This window comes from Adiantum capillus-veneris, chromosome 27 (genome assembly GCF_014529385.1).
Source record: "Adiantum capillus-veneris isolate H3 chromosome 27, ASM1452938v2, whole genome shotgun sequence".
Classification (NCBI taxonomy): Eukaryota; Viridiplantae; Streptophyta; class Polypodiopsida; order Polypodiales; family Pteridaceae; genus Adiantum; species Adiantum capillus-veneris.
Window position 1 is genome coordinate 21,229,862 of NC_140957.1, and position 24,138 is coordinate 21,253,999.

The window sequence follows — 24,138 nt, forward strand, 5'->3', positions numbered from 1 at the left end:
CTCTCAGCTCCTAGTCGGACTGCAGACTTGTGGAACTGCTAAGTGACATTTGAAGAAGAAGCCCGTCCATCTCCCATCCGAAAAGACAACAAGGCAAGGCACGTCTCCATCTTCTCTCTATCAGGAACTCTGTTGTGTAATTGTACCTGGAGTCTGCGAGTGTCAACATTGACCTCTGTATCTAGTACCAAATCTAATACGCCTGAATCCCGAAGAATTGGGTATCTCCACTATCCGTGCCATATCAATTGGAGTGCATTGCTGCTCCCTACAAATGAAACCACTCTCGTCTGGCACACCACGGTGACATCTCGGGTCCAAAGTAACCTGCCCGAGGGTAATCTTTGTTGGGTGTGAGTCCAAATTTGAAGGAAGAGGATCAAGTAACTACGGTGCACACACACACCACTGCACCCCCTCTAAGTTCCAAGCCAAAGACTTTTTCTCAAATCAACACCCTCTGCCCATCAAATATAACCGTCATGCCTAGTCAGCAAAGCTCATACACTCACAAGATTTGGCACCATGACGAGGCACATAAAGAACATGAGAGATATACATTCCCCCTAAATGGTCTGGAATAAGCTTCATAGTCCCCCTCATTGTGTACAAGAGCCATGATTTGTCTCTAAATATAAATGCACCTACATACAGCCTCAAAGCGTACAGCAAATCACAAGAAGAATTCATGTGTTTAATAGCACCATTGTCAAGGATTCAATCTTGAAAGTCGAGGAAAGTAAAATCCCCCTCCTGCTCCAAAGGTAGCAGATCCTATGAGATCTCCATCTATGTAATAAGGCCAATGTTGGAGTCATTGTCGAAAACTCCGCTCTACGTAAAGGACATTCTCATCAATAATGACCCTTCTCTCCATAATTGTTGTAATGTCTCTGGACTTTCAAGGCTCCCAGCTCTACATTGGTCTTCAGAGAACGTGGCTCACTCTGTCCAACCTTCTGTTTTCCTTTGCGATCTCCAGTCAAAGCCTTGGTTAAATCAAAAGATCTCGATCTAACTGGGGCTTTGAACTGCTCCTCCTGGTCCAAAATTATCAGCACTAACTCCTCCCACGTAGTCATATTCAAGCGTCCATTGTAATCAATGAAGAATAAAAACCCAAATACGATGGCTGTAATTGGGACACCAATAACTGTAATTGGGACATCAATAACTCGTCATGTCCTCCCAGGCAATGTTCTTCCCCATCCAAAGTATCTCCTACTGCAATGATTGCACCTTGTTGATAGAACTGGAAGTAGTGGGGCTGCATCCAAGTTGATCAACTAGCTTTTCACTTGCAAAGCTACACGCTTCATGGGGGTAACATGCTCATGGATAGACTCGAAATGATCCCAAATCTACTTGGCACGCTTCATAGGGGTAATATGCTCATGGATAGAGTCGAAATGATCCCAAATCTACTTGGCACTCGTCATTGCCTTCACATGCTCCAAGATCTGTGGGCTACAATTCAAGATGACAAAGGACCGCACTCAAGCATTGGCACGCTCTCCCAAAGTGCACCTTCCTCCAATGTAGATTGGTTCACCACATTCTCAGGCACAAAAAACCCGAGATCATACGAGTTGAATACCACCATGATCGTCATCCTCCAAATACTATAGTTGGTACCATATCAGCCGGAAAACTCGGTAGGATATGTATCTTCACCGGTTTGTCACCGTCTCCTTCTCATACCAATCCCACGCAGCACCAAATGATGATCCAGCACGACCAGCATTTGAGTCACCTTTCAACATGTTGCCAGGAAGAGTATGGTCATGTGAAGAGGATAGGCTCACATACTTGGAAGAAAATGCTCCAAATCAGCCCATACAACTCCAAATCTGAGGCACAAATGGACAACCAACCAATTCTCTCTCCTCCGGACCACTTCTTCACCTCCGAATCTGGGCTATACTCAATCAAAACGACTACTCTGAATCTGAAATTTACTGCAGCCATTAGACAGCCTCTTGTACTTGCGAAACTCGTTCAGGTCCTCAAAAACTCACACCCGATGCGATTATACCAGATCTGAATCTGAAAAAACACTAAGCTATGTCCTCTCCAATAACTTCAGAAAAGGTTGGATCTAACACCACATGTCACAAACTGGTGACGTGGCTGCTCATGGTACACATACACACCTGCTAGGGCGCTGAAATGATGACGTGGCAGCAGTGTACGGAAGCCAAGAAAACGTGGAGCTTTGCTGACGTGGCATGGCTTGTAGGGATCCGCTTTTTGCGGGCGGCAGCAGCGTGGAGCTTTTGGGCTACGTTCTACGAGAGAGAGAGAGAGAGAGAGAGAGAGAGAGAGAGAGAGAGAGAGAGAGCTTTATTTCAGTTTTGCTTTATTTTATTAAGCAAGCCATGTGAGGAAATTGCTTTATTTTGACAATGCTTTTAATGGGCAGCTTTTGGGGCTCTGCTTTTGGCATCCCTTGTAAACCTTTATAAGTGTGGCTTGGGCTCTCACTTCTCTGAACATCTGGACGCAGAGTCTGAGAGTGAGACCCTCCCACTCCCTTGTACTTTGAGTTGCAGATTAATACAAAAAGAAATACCGATAGGGGCGTCCATCTTTGGGGCATATATCTCTAGGCACAGAACTCCATCGGGCCGTGTCAAATCAATTGTGAACTGTGAACTGTTTTGAAGTGAATTCCTGAAGTGTCGTGGTAGAATCTTGACTTGGAGTGTCCAAGTCCGTTACAGTGGTATCAGAGCACGGCCGATTTCTCTTCTACCGGGAAATCCGATCCTTTTTTTTCTAGCGACACTTATGGATTCAAACAGAGATCAATTGACTTCTTTTGTATCTAGAGATGCGGGACGAGATCACGAAGAAGATTTTCACGAGGAGTATGGCCCACCTCAGCCTACTCAGGAGGGGATTCAAAAGATGGAGCCTCAACGATTGATTGACGATGCAACAAAGATAATGATAAATTTTGCGAAGGACCCGAAATTTGCAAAAATTATGACCCAGACCTCCTTCCACGAGGTGCACTCATAGTGGCGACAAACCACAGAACCACCCATCAAACCGGCACTCACGAAACCTCCTACTCCAAGGATGTTTAAAGAGCAAGAATTAGAAGAGGTGGTTGATACACGGATTTCTCAGCTTTTTGACACGCAAAACAAAGCTAAAAAGCACGACAAAAAGCAGAAGAAAGGAACTAACTTCCCGGGTTATTTGGGTCGTCAATCTACTTTTGCCTTGGCAAGAAAGACAGAAAAGGGAAAAAGCGAAGCAAAAAGCAAAGTTTCGAGAAGGGCAAGAAAAAGGCAAAGAAGCCTAGATTTCGCCCAGTTCTTGAAAGTTCTAGAGAGGACTTGTCTTCAGACAGTTTGGACTCCGATGATCACAGATTCTATGCAAAGCATAAGAATTTCTATAAAGCCAACCAGTATGACTTTCTGGAAGATAAAAGCAAGAAAGTCCGAGAGTTTAAAGACAGTCGATTAAATTTGACACATTTTCTGGATTTTAAGATGCTTCGAAGGCTTTGGCCTTCATACAGCAGTTTGGCATAGCTTTCTCTGGAGGACATTACTCAGAGCACTCCAAGATTCGGAGGGCTACCTCTTACTTCAAGGGAAATGCTCGAACTTGGTGGTCCACTCTTCTATTAAACAAGAAAGCGCCATTTAAATGGCTGAAATTTAAAAGGCTTTTTATTTCTTCTTGGTTGACTCGGGAGTACAAACGCGACATACAAACTGCTTGAAACCATCTTCGGATGACCAAGAAAGTATCATTGGATGCATATTGCGAGAGACTGTGGAGCTCTTTTCTACAAACCTCTTCATTTAAGAAGATCTTGTTCAAAGAACAGGTTGAGCGGTTTACCTTGGGACTTCCTACAGAGATCCGAGATCACTCTTACAGCAAAAGTCAGGTTCCATTCAGGAATTGATGAGCCATTCGAAACGGGGATTTTCCATTCATTCAGGCAGTTTGACCTACCCCACATATGAAATCATGACGCAAAGGACCGAACAGACTTCGAACAATGAAAGTAGAAAGAAGAAGAGGAACCCAGAAAAGAAAGAAAAGGATGCACGACCCAAGCTCACTCTTCGAGAGAGAGCTCTCAACATCAAAGAGGGGAAGTGCTTTGGATGCGGGGAAACGGGGCACATCTCCGCGAAGTGCCCAAAAAGGCACCGAAAGAACAAAACGACAAAGCTCAAGACATGCGTGAGGGTTCAAAACCAGCTAAGGAACGTGGACGAAAGGGCAAGATGAAAGCAGGACTGGTTCCAAATTGCATGGGTATTGACCCAAGCACGTTTGCCGAGAGTACAAAACTTTGCCGAGCTTGGGGCAAAGTGAAAGACCAAAAAGCGCTGATTTTCTTTGATGGAGGAGCCAAGGCCAACTTCATTTCACCAGAATTGGCGGCACGGCTCAAGATCACAACCGATTGGATGGGACCACTAGCAGAGGCAATTCTAGCGGCACCCGGCAGAGACGTAGCCATTACATCTGTCATTGGCAAACTTTGGTTGCATTGTCAGGGGCATTTGGGGCACGAGGACTTCTACATAATGCCCTTGGAAGGTTGTGATGTCCTCTAGGGAACTCCCTGGTACCAGAAGAACAACGCCGTGGTCGACTATCGGGCGAGAAAAGCGCCTATGACTACAGAGAAGGGCCGAACTATTGTACTTGATGTAAAACTTAAGGGCGAGTCTGTCCCTATTGTATCGGTTTCAGCCGTTTCCAAATTAATGAAATCCAGTCTGTTTGTTTACTCGATCTTTTTGAAAGAGTTGCATGATAAGAATAGGACAAATATATCTGAACTTGATAAAGAACGCCAAGATTTTCTCCACACTCATGCCGATTGCTTTTCAGAGGTCTTGCTAGGCGAGTTACCATTCGCTCGTCCTAAGGATCATGCCATTGATCTGATACCTGGAAGCACACCACCTTACCAGCCCAGCCCAGAATCAAAAGATTATGAACCAAGTGAAAGACCTCTTGGAAAAGGGTCTTGTCCAGCCTAGTACTTCACCGTATTGCTCTCCAGTATTGTTGGTTTTGAAGAAAGACGGATCTTGGAGAATGTGCATCGATTATAGAGCTCTTAACAAAATCACCATCAAGAACAGATTTCTGATTCCTAGGATCGATGATATTCTTGACCGACTACAGGGATGCTCGTGTTTTAGCAGGATCCACTTGAAGAGCGGATATCATCAGATCCGAATCGCACCGAGAGATGCCTACAACACAGCTTTTCGGACGACTTTTACGTTATTTGATTTTTTGGTGATGCCTTTTGGCCTAACCAATTCTCCTGCGACATTTAACCGGATGATGGACAGGATTTTTCGAGAGTACATACTATTTGTTGGCACTTTCTTTGACGACATCATTGTTTTCTCCAAGGATGAGGCAAAACATAGAGAACATCTGCTACAGGTCATTCAGGCATTAAGAGATTACAAGTTGGTAATTAATGCAAAGAAAAGTGAATTTTTCCTACCAGAGATACACTTTTTGGGACACATTGTCTCAGCAGCAGGACTGCAGATGGACCCGGCCAAGATAGAGACTATCAGTGATTGGCCCGATTTGAAGAATGTCCATGACGTTAGAAGCTTCTTGGGTTTGTGTTCGTACTACAGGCGGTTCATTAGAAAGTTTGCAGAGGTTGCTTCCCCTTTGCATATTTTGACACAAAACGGAGTCCTTTTCTCGTGGGGACCCACAGAGGTGACTGCCTTTCAAACATTGAAAGAGAAATTGACTACAAGACCACTTTTAACTTTCCGGATCTGCAGAAGTCATTCGAAGTATATTGTGATGCTTATGGTCGTCGTCTGGGTGCGGTCTTAATGCAAGAAGGCCATGTCATTGACTACAAAAGCCGATTGTTTTCAAAGCCGGAATTGACAGCACAGATTTATGAGAAAGAGCTTTTGGCGGTCATCCATGCTCTTACTCAGTGGCGACATTACCCACTCGGAGCGAATTTTACTGTCTTCACAGACCATCACAGTTTACGCTACTTCTTGTCACAGAAGCAGCTATCGGAAAACCAGATATGGTGGGCGAGCATCTTGTCACAATTTCACTTCCAGATTGTCCATGTGCAGGGACAGAAGAATTTGGTAGCAGGTGCTTTGTCCCGGAAGCCGTTGGTTCTGGCTATTTCCGCGATACATCATAGGAGCTTCGAGGATATGGTTGATCAGTATGTCACAGATACAGATTTTGCAGATATTTTCACTCGGATATGGAATGGGGAGATAGTAACGGGATATTCCATTCGGGATGGCCACTTGATGAGAAAAACCATGTTGTGCGTTACACAGCCGTTGAGGGAAAAGGTTATGACCGAATGCCACTCTCCACCTTTTACAGGTCACCGCGGCATAGCTACCACCTTGAAAGGTGTGGAGAGATCCTTCTTTTGGCCGAGACTCAAGAAGGATGTGGACGATTTTGTACGCAGTTGCTTGATATGCCAAAAGGTCAGAGTTTGACAGGCATAAAGCACAGGGATTGTTACAGCCTTTACCCATACCCACCCGCCCCTAGAAAAGTATTGCAATGGATTTCATTTTTGATCTCCCGAGAACACAGGGTGGTCACGATGGTATCTGGACTGTTATTGACAGATTTAGCAAGCAAGCTCATTTCATTCCAGTGCAGAAAACAGTCAAGCCAAATCACTTAGCGAGACTGTTTGTGGCCCAGATCTTCAGATTACATGGCATGCCTGAGACGATTATCTCCGACATCGACCCCAAATTCACGAGTTTGTTTTGGAAGGGTATTTGGGAGAACATTGGCACGTGGTTGCAGTTCTCGTCATCGTTTCACCCACAGACTAACGAGCAATCAAAGATTGCCAATTTAGTGGTACTAGATTTATTGAAGTCTTACATCTTGAATCAGAAGACTTAATGGGAAAAGTATTTACCTTTGGTGGAGTTCCACCCTTCCTAAGTACGAAAGATGAGCTTTTTGAAGCCGACGAGTACACGCGTGACTTGGACACGACTTTTGCCAAGGTCCGCGAGGCTTTGCAGAATTCTCAAGAAAGACAAAAAAAAAGGCAGCAAATCGCCATCATCGCGATTTAAAATTGAAGGAGAACAATTGGGTGCTCTTACGTTTTGAGAAGGCACGCCTGAGAAAGAAAAAGGGAAAGGAGAGGCTTTTTCCAAAGCTTAGTATGCGATACTACAGACCTTTCTAGATTTCCGAAAAGATAAATGATGTCTCCTTTAGACTGAAGCTGCCCGATACTTGGAGAATTCACAATGCTTTTCATGTGAGTCTCTTGAAGCCTTTTAAAGGCAATGTGCCCGAAGATGGGGAGCCTGATGGGCAACCCGAAGTGGAAGAAAAGAGATCCTTGTTCCAGAACAGATATTGGTACATAAAGACAGAAAGATTAAGGGTAAAGTGATAAGGTGGTTCTTGGTTAAATTTAAGAACTATCCTGCATTGGATGCGAAGTGGATGGAGGAGGAGGACCTAGCAGATACTCCTTAGCTTGAATCTTTACCTAGAAGCATTTGGATTAGCATAGTCTATTCTAAATGGAACCCCAAACTCAGCATGGACGGAATCTGGTGCAACGGGTATGCACAAGTGGGGAGTACTCCACTCCTTTGTCAACAGATTGCCTCGATTTTTTATATTAAAGTCACTGATGTCTCTTTGAGTTTCAGGGATACTATGTTTGAGTGCAGGAACTGATAGACGAAATGACTGCAGCATTTCGGTCTGAAAGATCTCAATAGACATGGTTGCAATAAGGATTAGTCAATCGGACATCCATGAGGTCCCGGGTGGATCTAGATGCAATTGCTAAACACGTTGCCAATAAATCATGGTCTGAGATCCGAATGCATTTTGAATGTTATTTGTCATGTGATCTCTTGTGATGTCAAGTGATGTCCTGTGATGTGACTGTCAATTGGTACATGTGCTAGATGTGTGTTCCTAGCGCATCGGTACTAACAGTCAGTGTCTGCTAAGACAGTTTATGGCCTCTGTCTGTTTTGCAGGCGTAATCGACGACGATTACAATGCTTTCAACAGGTGGCTATGTCACAAACTGGTGACGTGGCTGCTCATGGTACACACACCTGCTAGGGCGCTGAAATGATGACATGGCAGCAGTGTACAGAAGCCCGAAAAACGTGGAGCTCTGCTGACGTGGCATGGCCTGTACAGATCTGCTTATTGCGGCACTTTTTACGACAACAGCGTGCATCTTTTGGGCTACGCTCCTCGCAAGAGAGAAATGAAATGAAATGAAATGTTATATTAACGTCTTCAAAAGGCCAAAGTGACCTATGAGACAGGAAAGTTACAATGTGGTGGATCTGATACAAAGTCCGAGTAACAAAATGAAATGAAATGACAATATGACAAAATGACTACTATGCAATCCTAAACTACAAGGTGTGAACTAATCAGCTAGCTGAGACAACTAAAATCACAAGAGATCCAGCATCGATCGCTGGCGGATCTCATCAATCTCCTCCATGGTCAGTAGTCTGACCGGGCGTCGTGCATGTCGAGCCAAAGTGATCCGAATCCTTTGATGCAGCCTCCGTCGGTGCTATGTAGTCCTCCGTAGTCGCGGGCGTCTGGATCTCCCCAGCTCGATCGCCCAGTCAATCAGTATGCCTCCACCGTGAGGCGACGAGCTCTGCTGTGGTAGTAACTCCTCCGGGTGTCCAGTGTCTACTCCAAAGAAGTCTGTGATCTGTCTCTGAGACTGGCTAGCCTCTCCTCTCATCAGGCTCTCTTTGTGTCTACACAGCTCGAGCAAAAACAAACCCAAGCATCTCTGATCCTCGTACCGCATGACTCTGGAGAGTGGTCCAAAGCCCTCTCTGAACAAGCAGTGGAAGCGGCCTCGTATCTCGTAGTAGACGGGGCAGTGGCATTGTGTAGTGCAACTCTGTCTCGGCTCTATGTCACACAGGGGGCATGTCCTGGCCTCTGCTGGTACTCCGTTGTATCTCCCAGTCTCGATCCGCAGCTGGTGTGAAGATGTGCGTATCTGACCAATAGCACATCGTACCCCATGAGACAAGTGGGTGTCCATGTACCTGGGCCTCGTCACAAAACCGTCCTCTATAAGCTGGAGAAGATGCTCTCTGTAGAAAGCCATCTTCGTGCCCAGCTCCTGTGCTGGCTGTATACATGTCCTCCTGGTGTCTAGCTGAGTCAGGTCCTGGCGGTTGAGCCTGGTGATCTCGGACTGTGTAAGAGTCAGAGAGGGTGCATCCAATGAGTACTGGCAGGGAGGCAATCTGTCGTTGAATCCATGTGCCTGAAATCATGATGTCATCTCCCCATACCAGCATGTTGTATCTCCCTGCATGGCTAACTGTCGAGAGGACTCAAGTGCAAGGTGGGCATATCTGTCTCTGGGAAGTTCCCACATGCGGTGTATGAAGGAGACAGAGCTGGTGAGCGCCTCAACCACTAGTGGGGGGGCAGCTAGCTCTGCTAGGACAATCAAGCAAGCCCTCACACATGGCACGGTTAAACATAAATTCTAGAAGCTGTGCTAGTAGATGCGTGAAATGCTCAGCCACTAAGCCATCATGATCATATGCTTTCTCAATCCTTATCCTGTCAATGGCCTTCCTCACCATCTCAGCGGTGAAAACAACACATGTGTGTGGGCATGGATCGGGGGGGTCGGGAAGGGAGGGCTGCTCAGGAACTGTGTACAGAGATGATGCGTATTAGCCCCAGGCGTCTGTAGAAGTAATGTCGGGGGAGGGGCGGGGGGGGGGGACTACTCATGAAAGAGCCGCCATGCCTCACGCGAGTCCTGACTCAAGAATAGCTGGTATAGATCCTGCTCTAGGCGAGCCAAAAATGCCCTCTTCTTCCGCCGCACTAGGCGTCGGAAGTCAATCTGTGACTGTCTAAGAGAGAAATGAAATGAAATGAAATGAAATGAAATGAAATGAAATGAAATGTTATATTAACGTCTTCAAAAGGCCACAGTGACACAGACATTACATGATGCAGCAGTAGAGGCATACCCACACACCCAGCCTGAGCAGAGACGCCGATCAAGGAGCATGCCTCAAAACAGCTGGTACGATGAGGAGTGCCACCAAACTAGAGCCAGACTTCAGAGGGAGGTGCTTTTGGCGGGCGGCACTCACAGACAGTCACAGATTCACTTCCGACGCCGGGTGCGGCGGAAGAAGAGGGCTTTTTTGGCCCGACTCGAGCAGGATCTATACCAACTATTCTTGAGTCAGGAATCGCGTGAGGCGTGGCGGCTCTTTCATGAGTAGTCCCCCCCCTGCTATTTCCTCCACAGAGACCTGGGGTCAGTACGCATCATCTTTGTACACAATACCTGGACATCCGCCCCTTCTCGACCCCCCCACCCCCCACCCCCCCCGCCCCCCCCCCCCCCCCCCCCCCGATCCATGCCCACACACATGTGCTTTTTTCACCGCTGAGATGGTGAAGAAAGCTATTGACAGGATGAGGACTGGGAGAGGATGATGGTTTAGTCGCTGAGCATTTCATGCATGCCAAAGACCTACTAGCAGAGCCTCTAGCAGTTATGTTTAACCGTGCCATGTGTGAGGGCCTACCGGACACTTGGAGCCTATCTACGATTGTACCTATCTTCAAGTCAAGAGACCCCATGGAGCCTGGGAATTATCGCACTATCATGATTGGACACACACTGGCACGGTTGTATGCATCCATTCTTGAGCAACAACTGAGTAGATGGGCAGAGAGGGAAGGAATGCGTGCAGTTGGGCAGGCAGGGTTCAGGAGAGGCTTCTCTACTCTTGACCATATCTTGACACTCAGGGCCATCTTTGAAGAGGGCAGATCTCATGGGAGACAGATCATTTGTAGCTATGTGGACTTCCGCAAAGCTTTTGACACAGTACCCAGAGCTAGATTGATGCGCAGATTACAGGAAATGGGAGTACCCAAAGAGCTCATTTGGGGGATCATGGCATTGTACAGATCAGTAGTAGGGCATGTACGCACCCCTGAGAGACTTTCTACACCGGTTCACTCCACTATTGGGGTGAAGCAGGGCTGCCCGCTCTCTCCTACTCTTTTCGGTATGTATGTGGATGAGGTTTCTGACTACATTGAGAGAGATGGTGATAGAGGTGCACAGTTGGCAGGGACATGGATTCCACTTTTGTTATTTGCTGATGATATAGTGTTGATCTCCGAATCTCCAGAGGGAATGCAACGTCAATTGGATGCTTTGCATAGGTTTGCCCACGAAAGTGGTTTGTCTGTCAACCTTGGTAAAACCAAGGTTATGGTGTTTAATACCACCCCACAGTGGATCAGGAGGTCAGCACCTACATTCACATACGGCCAGGAGACTGTGGTGTACACAGATGCTTACACTTACCTTGGAGTGGTTTTCAGCGGACCTGCATTCTCACTCAAAAGAGCAGCAGAGACCAGACTGACTAGAGCCCACGCAGCATTGGGTAGATTGGAGAAGATGTGTTCGCAGGTTCAGTTTCAGGAGCCCTGGACGAAGCTCTGGCTCTTTGACACTTTGGTGGCTTCAGCATTGCTCTATGGAGCTGAGATATGGGGACCTTCATTGGATCACCACGGGAGGCCGGGTCGCACAGATGGATGGGGGAACATGGAGAAACCTCTCGTCTCTATGATCTCGCGGCTCATTAGAGCCAAGGCATCAGTACCACGGGCCATTATCCGAGCAGAGCTAGCGGCCCCCCCACTAGTGGTGGAGGCGCTCACCAGATCAGTCTCCTTCATAAACCGCACATGGGAACTTCCTAGAGACAGATATGCTCGCATTGCACTTGAGTCCTCTCGACAGTTAGCCATGCAAGGAGATACAACATGCTGGTATGGGGAGATGGCATCATGGTTTCAGGTGCATGGGGCAACATAGACAGGCTGCCACCATTCCGGTACTCATTGGATGCACCATCTCTCACTCTTACACAGTCACAGATCACCAAGCTTCAAAAGAGAGAGAGAGAGAGAGAGAGAGAGAGAGAGAGAGAGAGAGAGAGCTTTACTTCAGTTTTGCTTTATATTATTAAGCAAGCCATGTGAGAGGAAATTGCTTTATTTTGAGAATGCTTTTAATGGGAAGCTTTTGGGACAGCTTTTGGGGCCCTGCTTTTGGCATCCCTTGTAAAACTTCATAAGTGTGGCTTGGGCTCTCACTTCTCAGAGCATCTAGACGCAGAGTCTGAGAGTGAGACCCTCCCACTCCCTTGTACTTTGAGTTGCATATTAATATAAAAAGAAATACCGAAAGGGGCGCCAGTCTTTCGGGCCAATATCTCTAGGCATGGAACTCTGCCGGGTGGTGTCGAATCAATTGTAGACTGTGAACTGTTTTGAAGTGAATTCCTGTCATGTTGCGGTAGAATCTTGACTTGGAGTGTCCAAGTCTGTTACACCACAGCTATGATACCATGTGAGAAGGGGAAGCAGAAGATGGATGGGTATGGATGAAAAACAACGGCAACACGTGCTGACAGACAGCAGCAACCTCCGAATTTGAAACCTCCGTGAGCACCCCAGCAAGGGAATCTCCTGCAAGGACGCTGCAGCAAGAGGGTCACCTAGGATAGGAGAGGGTACAAGAGAAGAACCTGCCACAAAATGCAAAGGCAGTAAAAGGGGGGGACGATTAGGTAGGAAACGCTAGAGCGCGAAAACTCTCCATGAGAGAGGGAGACCCAAAAACGCTTGCAAGCTCTCCTAATGCACAAAATGATGCTACAACTCATCACCCCCCCCCCCCCCCCCCCCCCCCCCCCCCCCCCCCCCGCCCCTTCTTCCTGTATAGAGACTCTGCTGGGTTGCCGGAACTTCCCCCACAAACCCCATGACCTGAAAAATAGAGGAGAAATTGGAAAAAATAGGAAATTGGGCCCGTAAGGGGAATCCAATGAAATAGGCATCTATTAAAACACCTCAGACTTGGGACCACCAAGAGGCACATTAGATGACACTGCCAACAGTAAAGGGTGGGCAGAACAATGGTGAAAACAGGTCGAAAATGAGAAAACTACCTCACATAGGCCCCTTACTGCCTATGATTAGCCCCTCGAGATGTTGGGGCACTAGCAGCTACACCAAGACTGGCCAGACAGGTGACATAGACAATTGGCTTGGGAGGTCGATGTAGCATGTCCACGTAGCACAAAGCCATGTGCACATGACAGTAGTCGATGTAGGTGGGAGTGGCGGTCATGCTGGTGGAGGCGCCAAGGACATGGAGGGGAGAGCGGCTATGGGGATAGTTGGCCATGTGGCGGATCTAGTGGTGACAAATCATTCGCTGGCGAGGGCAACGCTGCAAGTGGATGTTGTCTCATACCACAGCAGTTGCCTTGGTCTAGCCTCTCATATACTTCTATAGTATCACCCACAGCTTTCCCTCACCGCCACATGCCCTCTTCCTAACCTCAGTCATCAGCTTTTAAAAGAAGTTTTTGAAACATTCCCATTTTCATTCCTTCATTATGAATTACGCCCAAGAGTTGCAGGCGTGGATTGTGTCAGAGGAGGTATCACACATCAAGTTTACAAAACGTTTAAGGTAATGGATTTCTTCCATGCATTGAAAATGGCCCTCCAACACTAGAAGAGAAGTATATCATGACCTCCCATACTTCAGGGAAAATAAGTATACGGGGGAAGCGCAAGTTCCCTACAGTTTATAAAACTAGGGAAAGGATGGAGCCTCCTCACTGCCATACGTATGCGTGTCTTTTTTCCTCTTTTTGAGGGCACAAACATTCTATGCACATCATGCATTTCTTATACTCTTTTGAAATCAATTTCTGCAAACCTTCATTACTATCGACATTTGTTAACTCTTAATTTCTCCAACTTACGAGGTTTGGACTAAAAATAAACTGTATATAAGTGCTTCCAATCAACCTATAACACAATCTTCGGGTATATGACAATCTTCTTTATCTATTATAGGCTACCTTTTTATCTAAAAACCATTTTCTCAGAGGACTCTGGCTTAAGAAGATGATGTCCCTATAGGTCTTCCCTATCAACTTTGATTACAATCGTCAAAATACCATTATCATGTTCAAATAATGACCACTATTACATGACTGAGAAGACTAGCCTTGCTGTTTAAGTATTTTCCACTGATGATAGCATACCACAAATATATTAAGGGGTAGATAGGTTGGGTTGAAGCTGTTTATGCCACATCCCTCTTGATAGACCAATCTGGAACACAATGACTAAGAAAGCTAAACGTGAGGCAACATGGTATGCTGCAGAACATTGCCAAAACATAAGAGGTAAAAAAGTGTTTCATGGAATTAGATTGCTCTCATGTTCATGCTCTTCGACTTCAGAACCTAGCTCAAGCAGAGCTCTGCCGACAATTGCAACACTGCCCATAAAATGAAAATGAAACAATTTTTCCTACTAAGTAATCATGGCACACTAGTTGCAATACAAACTACACGCATACAGAATCATGAGATTGTAAGAAAACAAAAAAAAAACCCTTTCATACTAAGTAGAAATAGGAGTACGCCCTAGGTTCTATTAAAAAGAACCCAAACTTTTCATTGAACTCATATTTAACTGATTGATAATGACACAACATAGATGTTTAGATCCATTTCTAGGTGTTATGAAACCTTCCTACCGGTTGATCATTTCGAGAATAGTGGATAACCGTCGCATTTGCTCCTCCTGCAACAACTGGAGGAAAACTGTCATAACACAAAAAAACAAAAATAGGTGTGACCAATTACCGAGCATGATAAATACAACATTTCTTGATTTGAACACACAAGCCTGTTGTCATTTTAACTTCATGCTATGTTAAACTACCATCATGTGATGTCGATCCAGATACCAATGCAGCAATTTGCAAACATACAGATGCATACAATTGTGTACATGAATGGTAGAAATGGAAAAGGAAGAGCCATGACACCCTTAAGAAACAAAACCATAAATTCAATTACAATGTTCTTTAGATGTGCCAGAAAGGAGGGCTTAATTACATCGAAAAATTCCAACTCACAGAATGTATCAGTAAGAGTAAGATGTGTGTTTTACTCCTCGAAATTTGTCAAAACTGAAAGCACCCAGAACAGCCCAAACTTGGCATGCATGTGTGCACACGCATGTTGATGTGTCAAATCTCAATGAAATTAACCTCCACAAAGGCTCTAAACTTGACTTAGTGTAAAATAGGCAAATAAGAACGTGACATATTTAGAATTTGAACAGCAACAGAAGTAGACACTTGGCCAGAACCTTCCCTCCAGCATTTTTAGTGGGTCAAGTACGCAGATTCTCCAAAGCTCTCTTGGCAACTGAAGGAATATGTGTATGACTAAAAATGGCAGTAAATAGTACACACTGAGATCGTAATCCCTATGATAGGTAAATTAATACCGAGCTCCTAGTATATATTTAGCAATCTTGGTGACGGTTAAGACCCCTTTATCTGTATGCTTCCCATTTTTAACAAGCATGCCATGCAAACGCTGCCCTTATTTCATCCAAACATATCAAACTTCGTGAATGACAAAGAAGGCCAGTGAACGACCCAAGACAGACTTTCCCAAAATTTTGCATGCACGATGACAAGTTCCTTCTCAGGCAATGGCCCTAGTAGTCTTCTAAGACTAAGTCACTGAAATATTTCTGTCACTTCTTCTACAAGGACCACCAATTTGAGTATGGAACTCCGAGCAATTTCAGATACTTACGCCATTCTTTGCGCACCTCTGACTTTGCATTCATACTCTATGGTGGCAGCTAAAAGATGTTCATGTTGTCGCAATGGAGAGACTTTCATGGTCTGTAAAAAGGCCTGCAAAACAGAAGTATGGTTACAAACTGAGCTTCTTCTATAAAAATGGACTAAATCGCATATCTGAAAAGTGTGTGCACATTTTCCTTCCCGTATATCCAAGTATACAATTATTAGGATCAGTTGGAGAATGACAGTCCGAAATAGGATCCTCAGGGTAAAATTTTGTCAAAGAATCCTAATATTTGAGACAATCAACTTCAAATAATCTTACCTGACAGGCCATTCCTGCTGCCTGTCTCATCAAGTTTAACTCCGATGAGGATTTAATCCAGCGTGCTTCATGTGAATATTTGGATAAACTATGAACTTTATTTTCTTGCACTGCCTCTTTGTATGCCGGTAGCTTGCCAAGTTCAGAACCTGGTAGGACTTCACCATCAATATAAACACCTTTTCCTTGTTTCAGTAAGCGAGGTAAATGCTGCAAAACCATCCGCACAAGAAAATTCAAAATGCTCCTCACACAAATATAATCAAATAGAGCACACAGCTCAACCAGACTGACTCCTAACAGGTAAGACCAGGATTTTATTCAAAACCCCTTCGCATACCACAATACACTGTCCATCGAGGACAGAACACCATACAATGCTTCTCCTATTGTTCACAATACAACGCTTCACAATATTATAGATCAAGGCACATGCTTAACACAATGCAGCAAACACAGACAAATCTGAGCAAGGTAATTTCCGTTCTTGTGGTCAGTTTCTGGCGTTGACGCTTTTTCTTCCCAATTTCCCTACTTCGCTTACATTCTAAGAAACTCTCATAAGCATGTGATTTAACTCACTTGCCAGCCTTATTAACTCTCCCTTCTAGGCCGTTTCACATTGGCTGGCCTCCTTGGTTGAATTGCCCCCAAGCTGGGCCAGGCCTTACACAAACGTCCTTTGCACAAACACATGTCAAATTATTGTTTCTTCCGAACCACTACGTCAGCCTTTATAAATTAATGACGCTCTTGGTCTCAGGGCACCTTGGTTGGCCTCCCCATTTATGACCTTGCTCGTTTACCTAGGAAACAACACGGACATGGCTTTGTTGAGTGCTGTTGAAGCTCATTTAGGCCCAAAACATTGAGACTGCTGTTGGACCTTGCCAATTCTTATTGCATAGGCTTTGCAGAAGTATTATTGGAGTTCTTGAACTTTTGATGCAATAATTCACCATGAATATTGGGGAGTCGAGAGTGGCAGTGGCACTATCGGGTTTTGCCACTCATAGTTCGTATCGCAGCACCTGTAAAAGTACTAGCAGCTCATGAGCAAATTCCAACATACTGCAGTCGTGAATCTTGTCAGAGTTCAAATTCTTGTTCGTTGGTGGCTCCAATATCTCCCATGAGCAGATTAGGGAGTGGGCTGTTTTGAGGTTATGTCCGGCCACATTTGAGGTGGACGTAGATTTCTCAGCGATGCACTCCACGGTGTTGCCCACCAGATAGGCTAGCATAAGGCGGGACCCCCGTCCTAGGGATACCCGAGGTCAGAGTCTCGAGACTTTTGCATTTCTGCTACTAAATACGTGTGTCAAGTCACTTTTAGTGAGTTTACATATTTATTAGCAATTTCCAAGATCGTGGGGTTTTCCAGGCAGGTAGGGCACTTCCTATATATGTACCCCCCTCCCCCCCCCCCCCAAAAACTTTTGGCATGTTGTTCAATGCAAAGATCGAGCGTTTGGGCTCTCTCTCTCTCTCTCTCTCTCTCTCTCTCTCTCTCTCTCTCTCTCTCTCTCTCTCTCTCTCTCTCTCTAGCTTTTTCAGCTTGACAGTGTTTTGCAATGTGCAACCACTTTCTCTCTCTAGCATTTTCTCTGTCCACCAACAATCTCTCTCTCTCTCTCTCTCTCTCTCTCTCTCTCTCTCTCTCTCTCTCTCTCTCTGTGTGTCTCTCTCTAGTGTTTTTCTCCAGCGATCTCATCATCTCCCTCTAGCGCTCCCTCTCCTCGGCATGTAGACACCCTTAAGTGATGTTTTGTGCTTGTAGGTGATTGCGGCACGCGTACGGTGGATGATTCACGCTAGGAGCTTGTGTACGAGGAGATCTATCGCGATAGATACGAGATCCGTTGGTTACTCGGTCCCGAGAGGAGGTTTCCTCGCGGTTATAGACAAGATCATCACCCACCTTTAACAAGGTATGAGAGCCACGGCATGCTCTCAAATCGGATTGGTGATTTATGCGAGTTTTTGGTGCTGAATTTCCACAACAAAAAGAGACGGTTTGTTGTTTTTTCTACGTTTTTTACTCATTTGGGGCTGATTGTGGCTATAGTGGACAAGTTTGAAGTTATCCTCTCTTCTACCTCGACCTAGCCTCCTCACATGCCCAAGTTCTCCAACACGATGGAGAGAAGTGATGATTCTGACAGAAGAAGTACAACCTGAGGTTACGACCGGCGGTGGTGGCGAAGGGCAGTGGTGGCGAATCACCGTCAGTAATACCACCCGTCAATGAGGTGTGGGGAAATTGGTCCCAATTCTACTCCGGTGGCAGTGGTGGCGAACCACTCGTTAACGAGGAGTGGGGAGATTGGTCTCAATTCTACTCTGGCGTAGGTGATCAACCAATTAAGATACCTACCCTCCCTACCGTTCCCTCGGATTGGCAATTGAATGGCGAGAACTATGCCATTAGGAAAGCGACCATGATGGCGGTCTTCGACTCTTACGAGCTTGGAGGCTTTGTTTCAAGCAATTTTAAAAGCCAAAGGGCCTTACAAGAGCTAAGCTATGGGAGTATCAATGCTCGAATCCGGTCTTTCATAATCCTCAACAATACACAATCAATCATTAGTCACATCCAATTGATGAAAGACGCGAAGTTGATTTGGGATCGGCTTTCTTCACTATATGATCAAGTTTCTCCAATGAAGTAGCCCTGGAGGTGTAGTGGAGAACCCTGGATGCGAAGAACACATCCATGAGGGATCACATCAACACGATGCACGAGCCTCAACAAGAGATACTTCATATGTGAAAGCTTATCAGTTTAGAGGATATGGCCATCCAGCTTTTGGCCCAAATACCTCCTCGGTATACCAATTTCTATTCTTCACTCATTACGAGTGGCTAGCTGAATACTATTTGGAGATTGTTCCAATGGTGTTGGACCAAAAGGAGGGGTTCAATACGGGGAAGAAGTTAGGCTCCAAAGCCTTGACCGGTTCTTCCAACAACAACAACAAGAAGCAAAAGGGTAAGAAGAAAAGCAACAACAACAAATAAAAAGAAGAGTGATGTTGAAAAGGAAGCCTTGAAAGCTAAATGGCATTGTAATCATTGTGGAGACGAGGGCCATTATTGGCAGAAGTGTCCAAAGCAAATTGGAGATGCTTGGACTTCTTCAACGGCAATGGTGGAGTCACTCAGCCTTTGTTCGTTTGGAGATTCTATCCCTAGAGGACTCTCCAAGGACATCAGAGGTTGTGTCGACTCCTGCGGTTCGAGATGGTCATGATTGGATTCTCGAGAACGGTGCATCACGGCACATGACACCTTCAAAGGGTCTTTTGTCCAACAATTATTTTCAATGGCCACAAATCTGAAATTCCTATTCACACCGAGGGATCCATGGAGTTGTTTCCCGCCGGCAGAGAGGGTATGCATACTTTCAAGGTACTTTATGCTTCGAAGCTGGATTTCATCCTATGTCTGTGCACGAGGTGTGCAAGCTTGGCATAGAGGTTTTTACAGAGGATGTAGTACCTATTTGGGATTGTGAATCCGGAAAGGAGGTCAGACGGGGATCGGTGGAGAAACATACTCTACAGGCTCCATGTTCTTTCTTCAACAATGCGGACACCTACAGGTTATCTTTGGCATTACAGATTCGGTCATTTGGACAATGATGCTCTTTGGCTAGCTGTTTGTGAGCAATTGCTTACAAGCTGACCACATGTTGGGAGTAAGCATGGGAAATGCATTACTTGCGTTTGTGGGAAGCAACATCGCAAAACTATTCAGAGGCTTGCTACACGCCGAGCCATTGCCCTTTTGAAGTTGGTTCACAACGACCTTTGTGGATCTTTGCAGACTCATTTCCTCCGCAAGGCCCTCTATTTTATGTTGCTAGTGGGCGATTTCAAACGCTTTACTTGGGGATATTTTTCTACACCATAAGTATGAGACATTTGTCCTTTTCCAGAATTGGCGCGCTCTTGTGGAATAAAGTGTTGAAGACTATTCGATCGGACAAAGGTGGGGAGTTTACCTCCAAAGCATTCATTCAATTTTGTGCGAACAATGGCATCAAGCGAGAGCTTACGAATACCGAATGGCCTTTAGAGAATGGAGTTGTGGAGCAGAAAATAGGACAGTGGTTGAAATGGAACAATCCATGCTTGAGCATCAAGACTTGCCCTAGTCTTTATAGGCAGAGACAGTTGTGACAACAGCTCGTACCATAGACCGATCTCCAACCTCTTCAGTTCTAGGCAAGACCCCGTTCAAAGATTATTTTGGTAAAAAGACCGACGTCTCCCAATTTCGGATATTTGGGAGCGATGCATACGTCCATGTACCGAAGGAGCAGAGAGGAAAGCTTGACCCCAAGTCCAAGAGAATGTTTTTTGTCGACTACAATTCTCTTTCTGAGGGACATCGACTTTGTGATCCAAAGAAGAAGGATGTTATACTCATCCGTGATGTTGTCTTCGACGAGTGTTCTACAACAACCCTTGATTTGCCATTACTTGGAGATCCAGATTATGTTTTGTCTCTTGATGAACACTCTTCTCCAACCCCTATCCCTCGGGCTACGAAGGAGGATGCACCCGTTTCAGATAATGCCGATGACATTGGTTCTCATCATAGTGCAAAGCTAGAGCCAAATATATCAGTAGCTCCTACCCCGGGGAGGAAGTCACACAAATTACCGAAGTGGAACTTGGAGACCTTATGAGACAAAGCGCTTTCAGATTTTCCACCAGATTGGCACGAGGCCGATACTACACAAGTATCTAAACGACTTCGATTTGCTAAGGTAGATGGGACTTTATTAGAGGTGAACCATGCTTTGATGTCGACAGCAATCAAGAACAGAGATCCTCTGATAGTTGAGGAGGCGCTTTCACAACCAACAGGGAAGCTAGCCATGCAAAAAGAACTTGATTCCATCAAAAAGAACACCACTTGGGCGTTGGTTTCGTGACCCGCCAAGCAAAAGGTGATTGGTGTCTGTCACAAACTACTGACATGTCAAAGCCCTGAAGAAGGGAGCCAACTTGTAGATGTTGACCGAGGGGCCTAAACCCTAAGAAGAACAAGTAACAGAAGAAGAAGTCCTACCAACTTATGGGGACCCTGTCCGATGGGGCCCCAAGTGACATAAAAGATTAAAATAAAGCAAGATCCGCACACATTGAAAGTTTTGGGTGGCAACTGATGACGTGGTAGCTGTATGGAAATTTCGAAAATTGCACTAACATGATGACGTGGTAGACTGTACGGATTTTTGCGTTTTGCACTTACTGCTCTACGGAATTCCGTGATTTACGTTGGCAGCTTTTTGGCATTGCTTTTGGACCAAAAGATTTTGAGTTTTGAAGGCTTTTCATGTAAAGTGCTTTTGGGGCCTAGGGCCTTTAAATATGAGGCCATGGCCTCATTCTCTGGCATGTTTCCTGGAGAAGGTGCAAAGTCTAGAGTACCGGCTTGTACCGTGTTGATGCAATATAAAGAAATACCGAAAGGGGTGCCAGGGTTTGGGGACAATACTCTCTGGGATGCAATTCCGCCACTCCATGTAGGATGTCTCTCTCTTTCAGTTCAGTTGTTATTGAAGTGCTAAAAGTCTATTCATTTCTATTCGCACGTGGTGTCGGGCTTGTGACAGTGGTATCAAAGCATCAAGCGTGTGCTTTTCTGAAAGCATACCGGTCCTACAAAAGAACAGACAAAGCTATTGGAATTTGATTTGGGGTATCTTCGGCCTCCGACACCGGGCTTATTAGCCACTTCTGAAAGCATACCGGTCCTACAAAAGAGCAAACAGAGCTATTGGAATTTGACTTGGGGTATCTTCGGCTCGACACGGGCTTATTATCCACTCCCACCCTTACTTCATCGCGCATCGAGCGCGCTCCCGTCTTCATCGCTCTGTCTTACAGGGCATAAGCCATAAAGAACCCAAGACATAGAATTCATGTATTCAATAGAATATCTGCAGTTTCTGCTCAACGAGCTTCACGACATTCTTTCACGGCATCCTCAGCAGAATCTTCCGATGTTGCAAAGTTTTCAACAATTTTTAAACTACATGTTACCCCCTCTGATGCCCCAAGTGGTACCTCGTCCTCCGGCACCAGAAAGTACGAGGGCTTCCAACCAAAAACCTTCTCAGCCGTCTATTCCGATCGGGGGAGTCTTCAGGAATATGGTGCAACCATCTGACCCTGATCCAATGCAACCGCCTTTGCCACCGCCATTGCCCTCACCTCCACCACCACCACCACCATCGCCACCAGGCTACAATAGTTGGAGCCCATATGGATACCCTTAACTCAACGGCCTCGTTTGACACAACGTCAACTTGACGCCTTGTTACAAGAAGGCCGATGCTTCGAATGTTTCCAAACAGGGCATACGTTCAATACATGTCCTGAGCGAGCCTCGACGTCCTCATTGCAACCTTCTGCTCCCACGTCAGACATATCCCTGGGGCCACCTCCGGCCAAGAAGCCTAGACCTGCTATTGGACTAGTACCCGATATTTATGGTATAAACCTCCAGAGTTTTAATGAATTATGTAGAACTTATGGAAAAGTGAACGGCTTGAAAGCCCTTATTTTCTTTGACCCCGGAGCTATGGAGAACTTCATCTATCCAGAATTCTTGAAGCAGATGCACTTTGATTATGATGCAGAGGGTGGAGAAATTGAAGCTAAGCTAGCCACGGGGCAAACTCAGAAAGTGATACCGCTCATTGGTGCACTTACAGTGACTATACAAGATTATCATGGAAAAGCCGATTTCCACATTTATGAAGTTGGGCAATTGCGACATTCTCTTGGGCATGCCTTGGCACGACAAGAATGATGCAACTCTGCAGGTTTGGAACCGAACCATCACCGTGATGCAGAAGGGCAAGCCAATTGTCCTCAAAGTTCGGTTGTTCGAACAAAGCCCTGAATGACCTCTCTAGTTGTTTTCTAGTTAGATACTTTTGAATTTTGTTTGAGAATCTGTTTGAGAACTTGTTTGCTGATCCTGTTTGAAATGGATGGTATCTGTTTTGAACATGTCTTGGTGCCGATTTCAATTCTTTGACTCTGGTTTTAATACTCGTTTCAATGATTGGTGATTTTACTCCTGGGTGGAGAAGTGAGAAATACTGTTTTGATATTGTTTGAACCTCGGAACGACGGAAGCCGATGCCTGGGGAGCGTTCTGTTGTATGCTATAAAACTTCCGAATGACGCAGGCCAATGCCTAGGGAGCATTTGGTTGTATGCTTGAACCTCCAAGCGATGCAGACTGCAGTTTGAGGAGCGTTTGGTTGTACAGTCCTCTGAGCTCATGGCCTGGACCTTTTTAGGTTATTTGCAGGGTGAGTGACGAGCTAGTCGTTGAGTAGCTTCATACCGCAGACCCTTTGTCTTGGGAGAGTGTTGAGTGGCGCTGTTTGTTGTGTCTTGTAACATGCATATGTATTGTGTTGCATTGTGATGTGCTAACTACTGAATATTCATAATTCGATGAGATTACGTAAGTATGTAATTTTAGTGCATCAAGACACACGTGGAAGATCAGTGTGGTATGGGTGTGATGGCTAACTTTACTACGCCGGAATATCAAAGAGTTCCGATCTGGACAAAAGAAGAAGATAACTCCTTGATCAAAAGAGCCGAAAGGAGAAGCTAACTCCTTAACAAAAAGAGCGAACTGATTGTCCCTCAAGATGTCCCTCAGAATGACCCTCGGAAATTTTTGAGCTAACTTAAGTTGTTTTGCAGATATACTGTAATCGCAAACGATTACTCTCTTTCAAGAAGGGGAGATGTCACAAACTGTTGACGTGTCAAAGCCCTGAAGAAGGGAGGCAACTTGCAAATGTCAGCCAAGGGACCTAAACCCTTAGAAGAACAAGTAACAGAAGAAGAAGTCCTACCAACTTATGGGGACACCGTCCGATGGGGCCCCAAGTAACATAAAGGATTAAAATAAAGCAAGACCCACACACACACTGAAAGTTTTGCGTGGCAGCTGTATAGAAATTTTGAAAATTGCGATGGCATGATGACGTGGCAGACAATACGGG

General features: G+C 45.5%; 1 protein-coding gene across 2 annotated transcripts in view; it reads right to left on the minus strand.

The window, feature by feature from the left end:
* Positions 1-24,138, minus strand: part of LOC147421610 (intermediate cleaving peptidase 55, mitochondrial-like) — a 199,971-nt gene that overhangs the window by 95,942 nt on the left and 79,891 nt on the right. For both annotated transcript variants that reach the window (XM_086502601.1, XM_086502602.1), the window contains exons 5-7: positions 16,086-16,295; positions 15,768-15,871; positions 14,690-14,756 (exon numbers count right to left, since the gene is read on the minus strand). In XM_086502601.1, the coding sequence (XP_086358727.1) occupies positions 14,690-14,756; positions 15,768-15,871; positions 16,086-16,295 (381 nt within the window). The remainder of the gene's footprint in view (positions 1-14,689; positions 14,757-15,767; positions 15,872-16,085; positions 16,296-24,138) is intronic.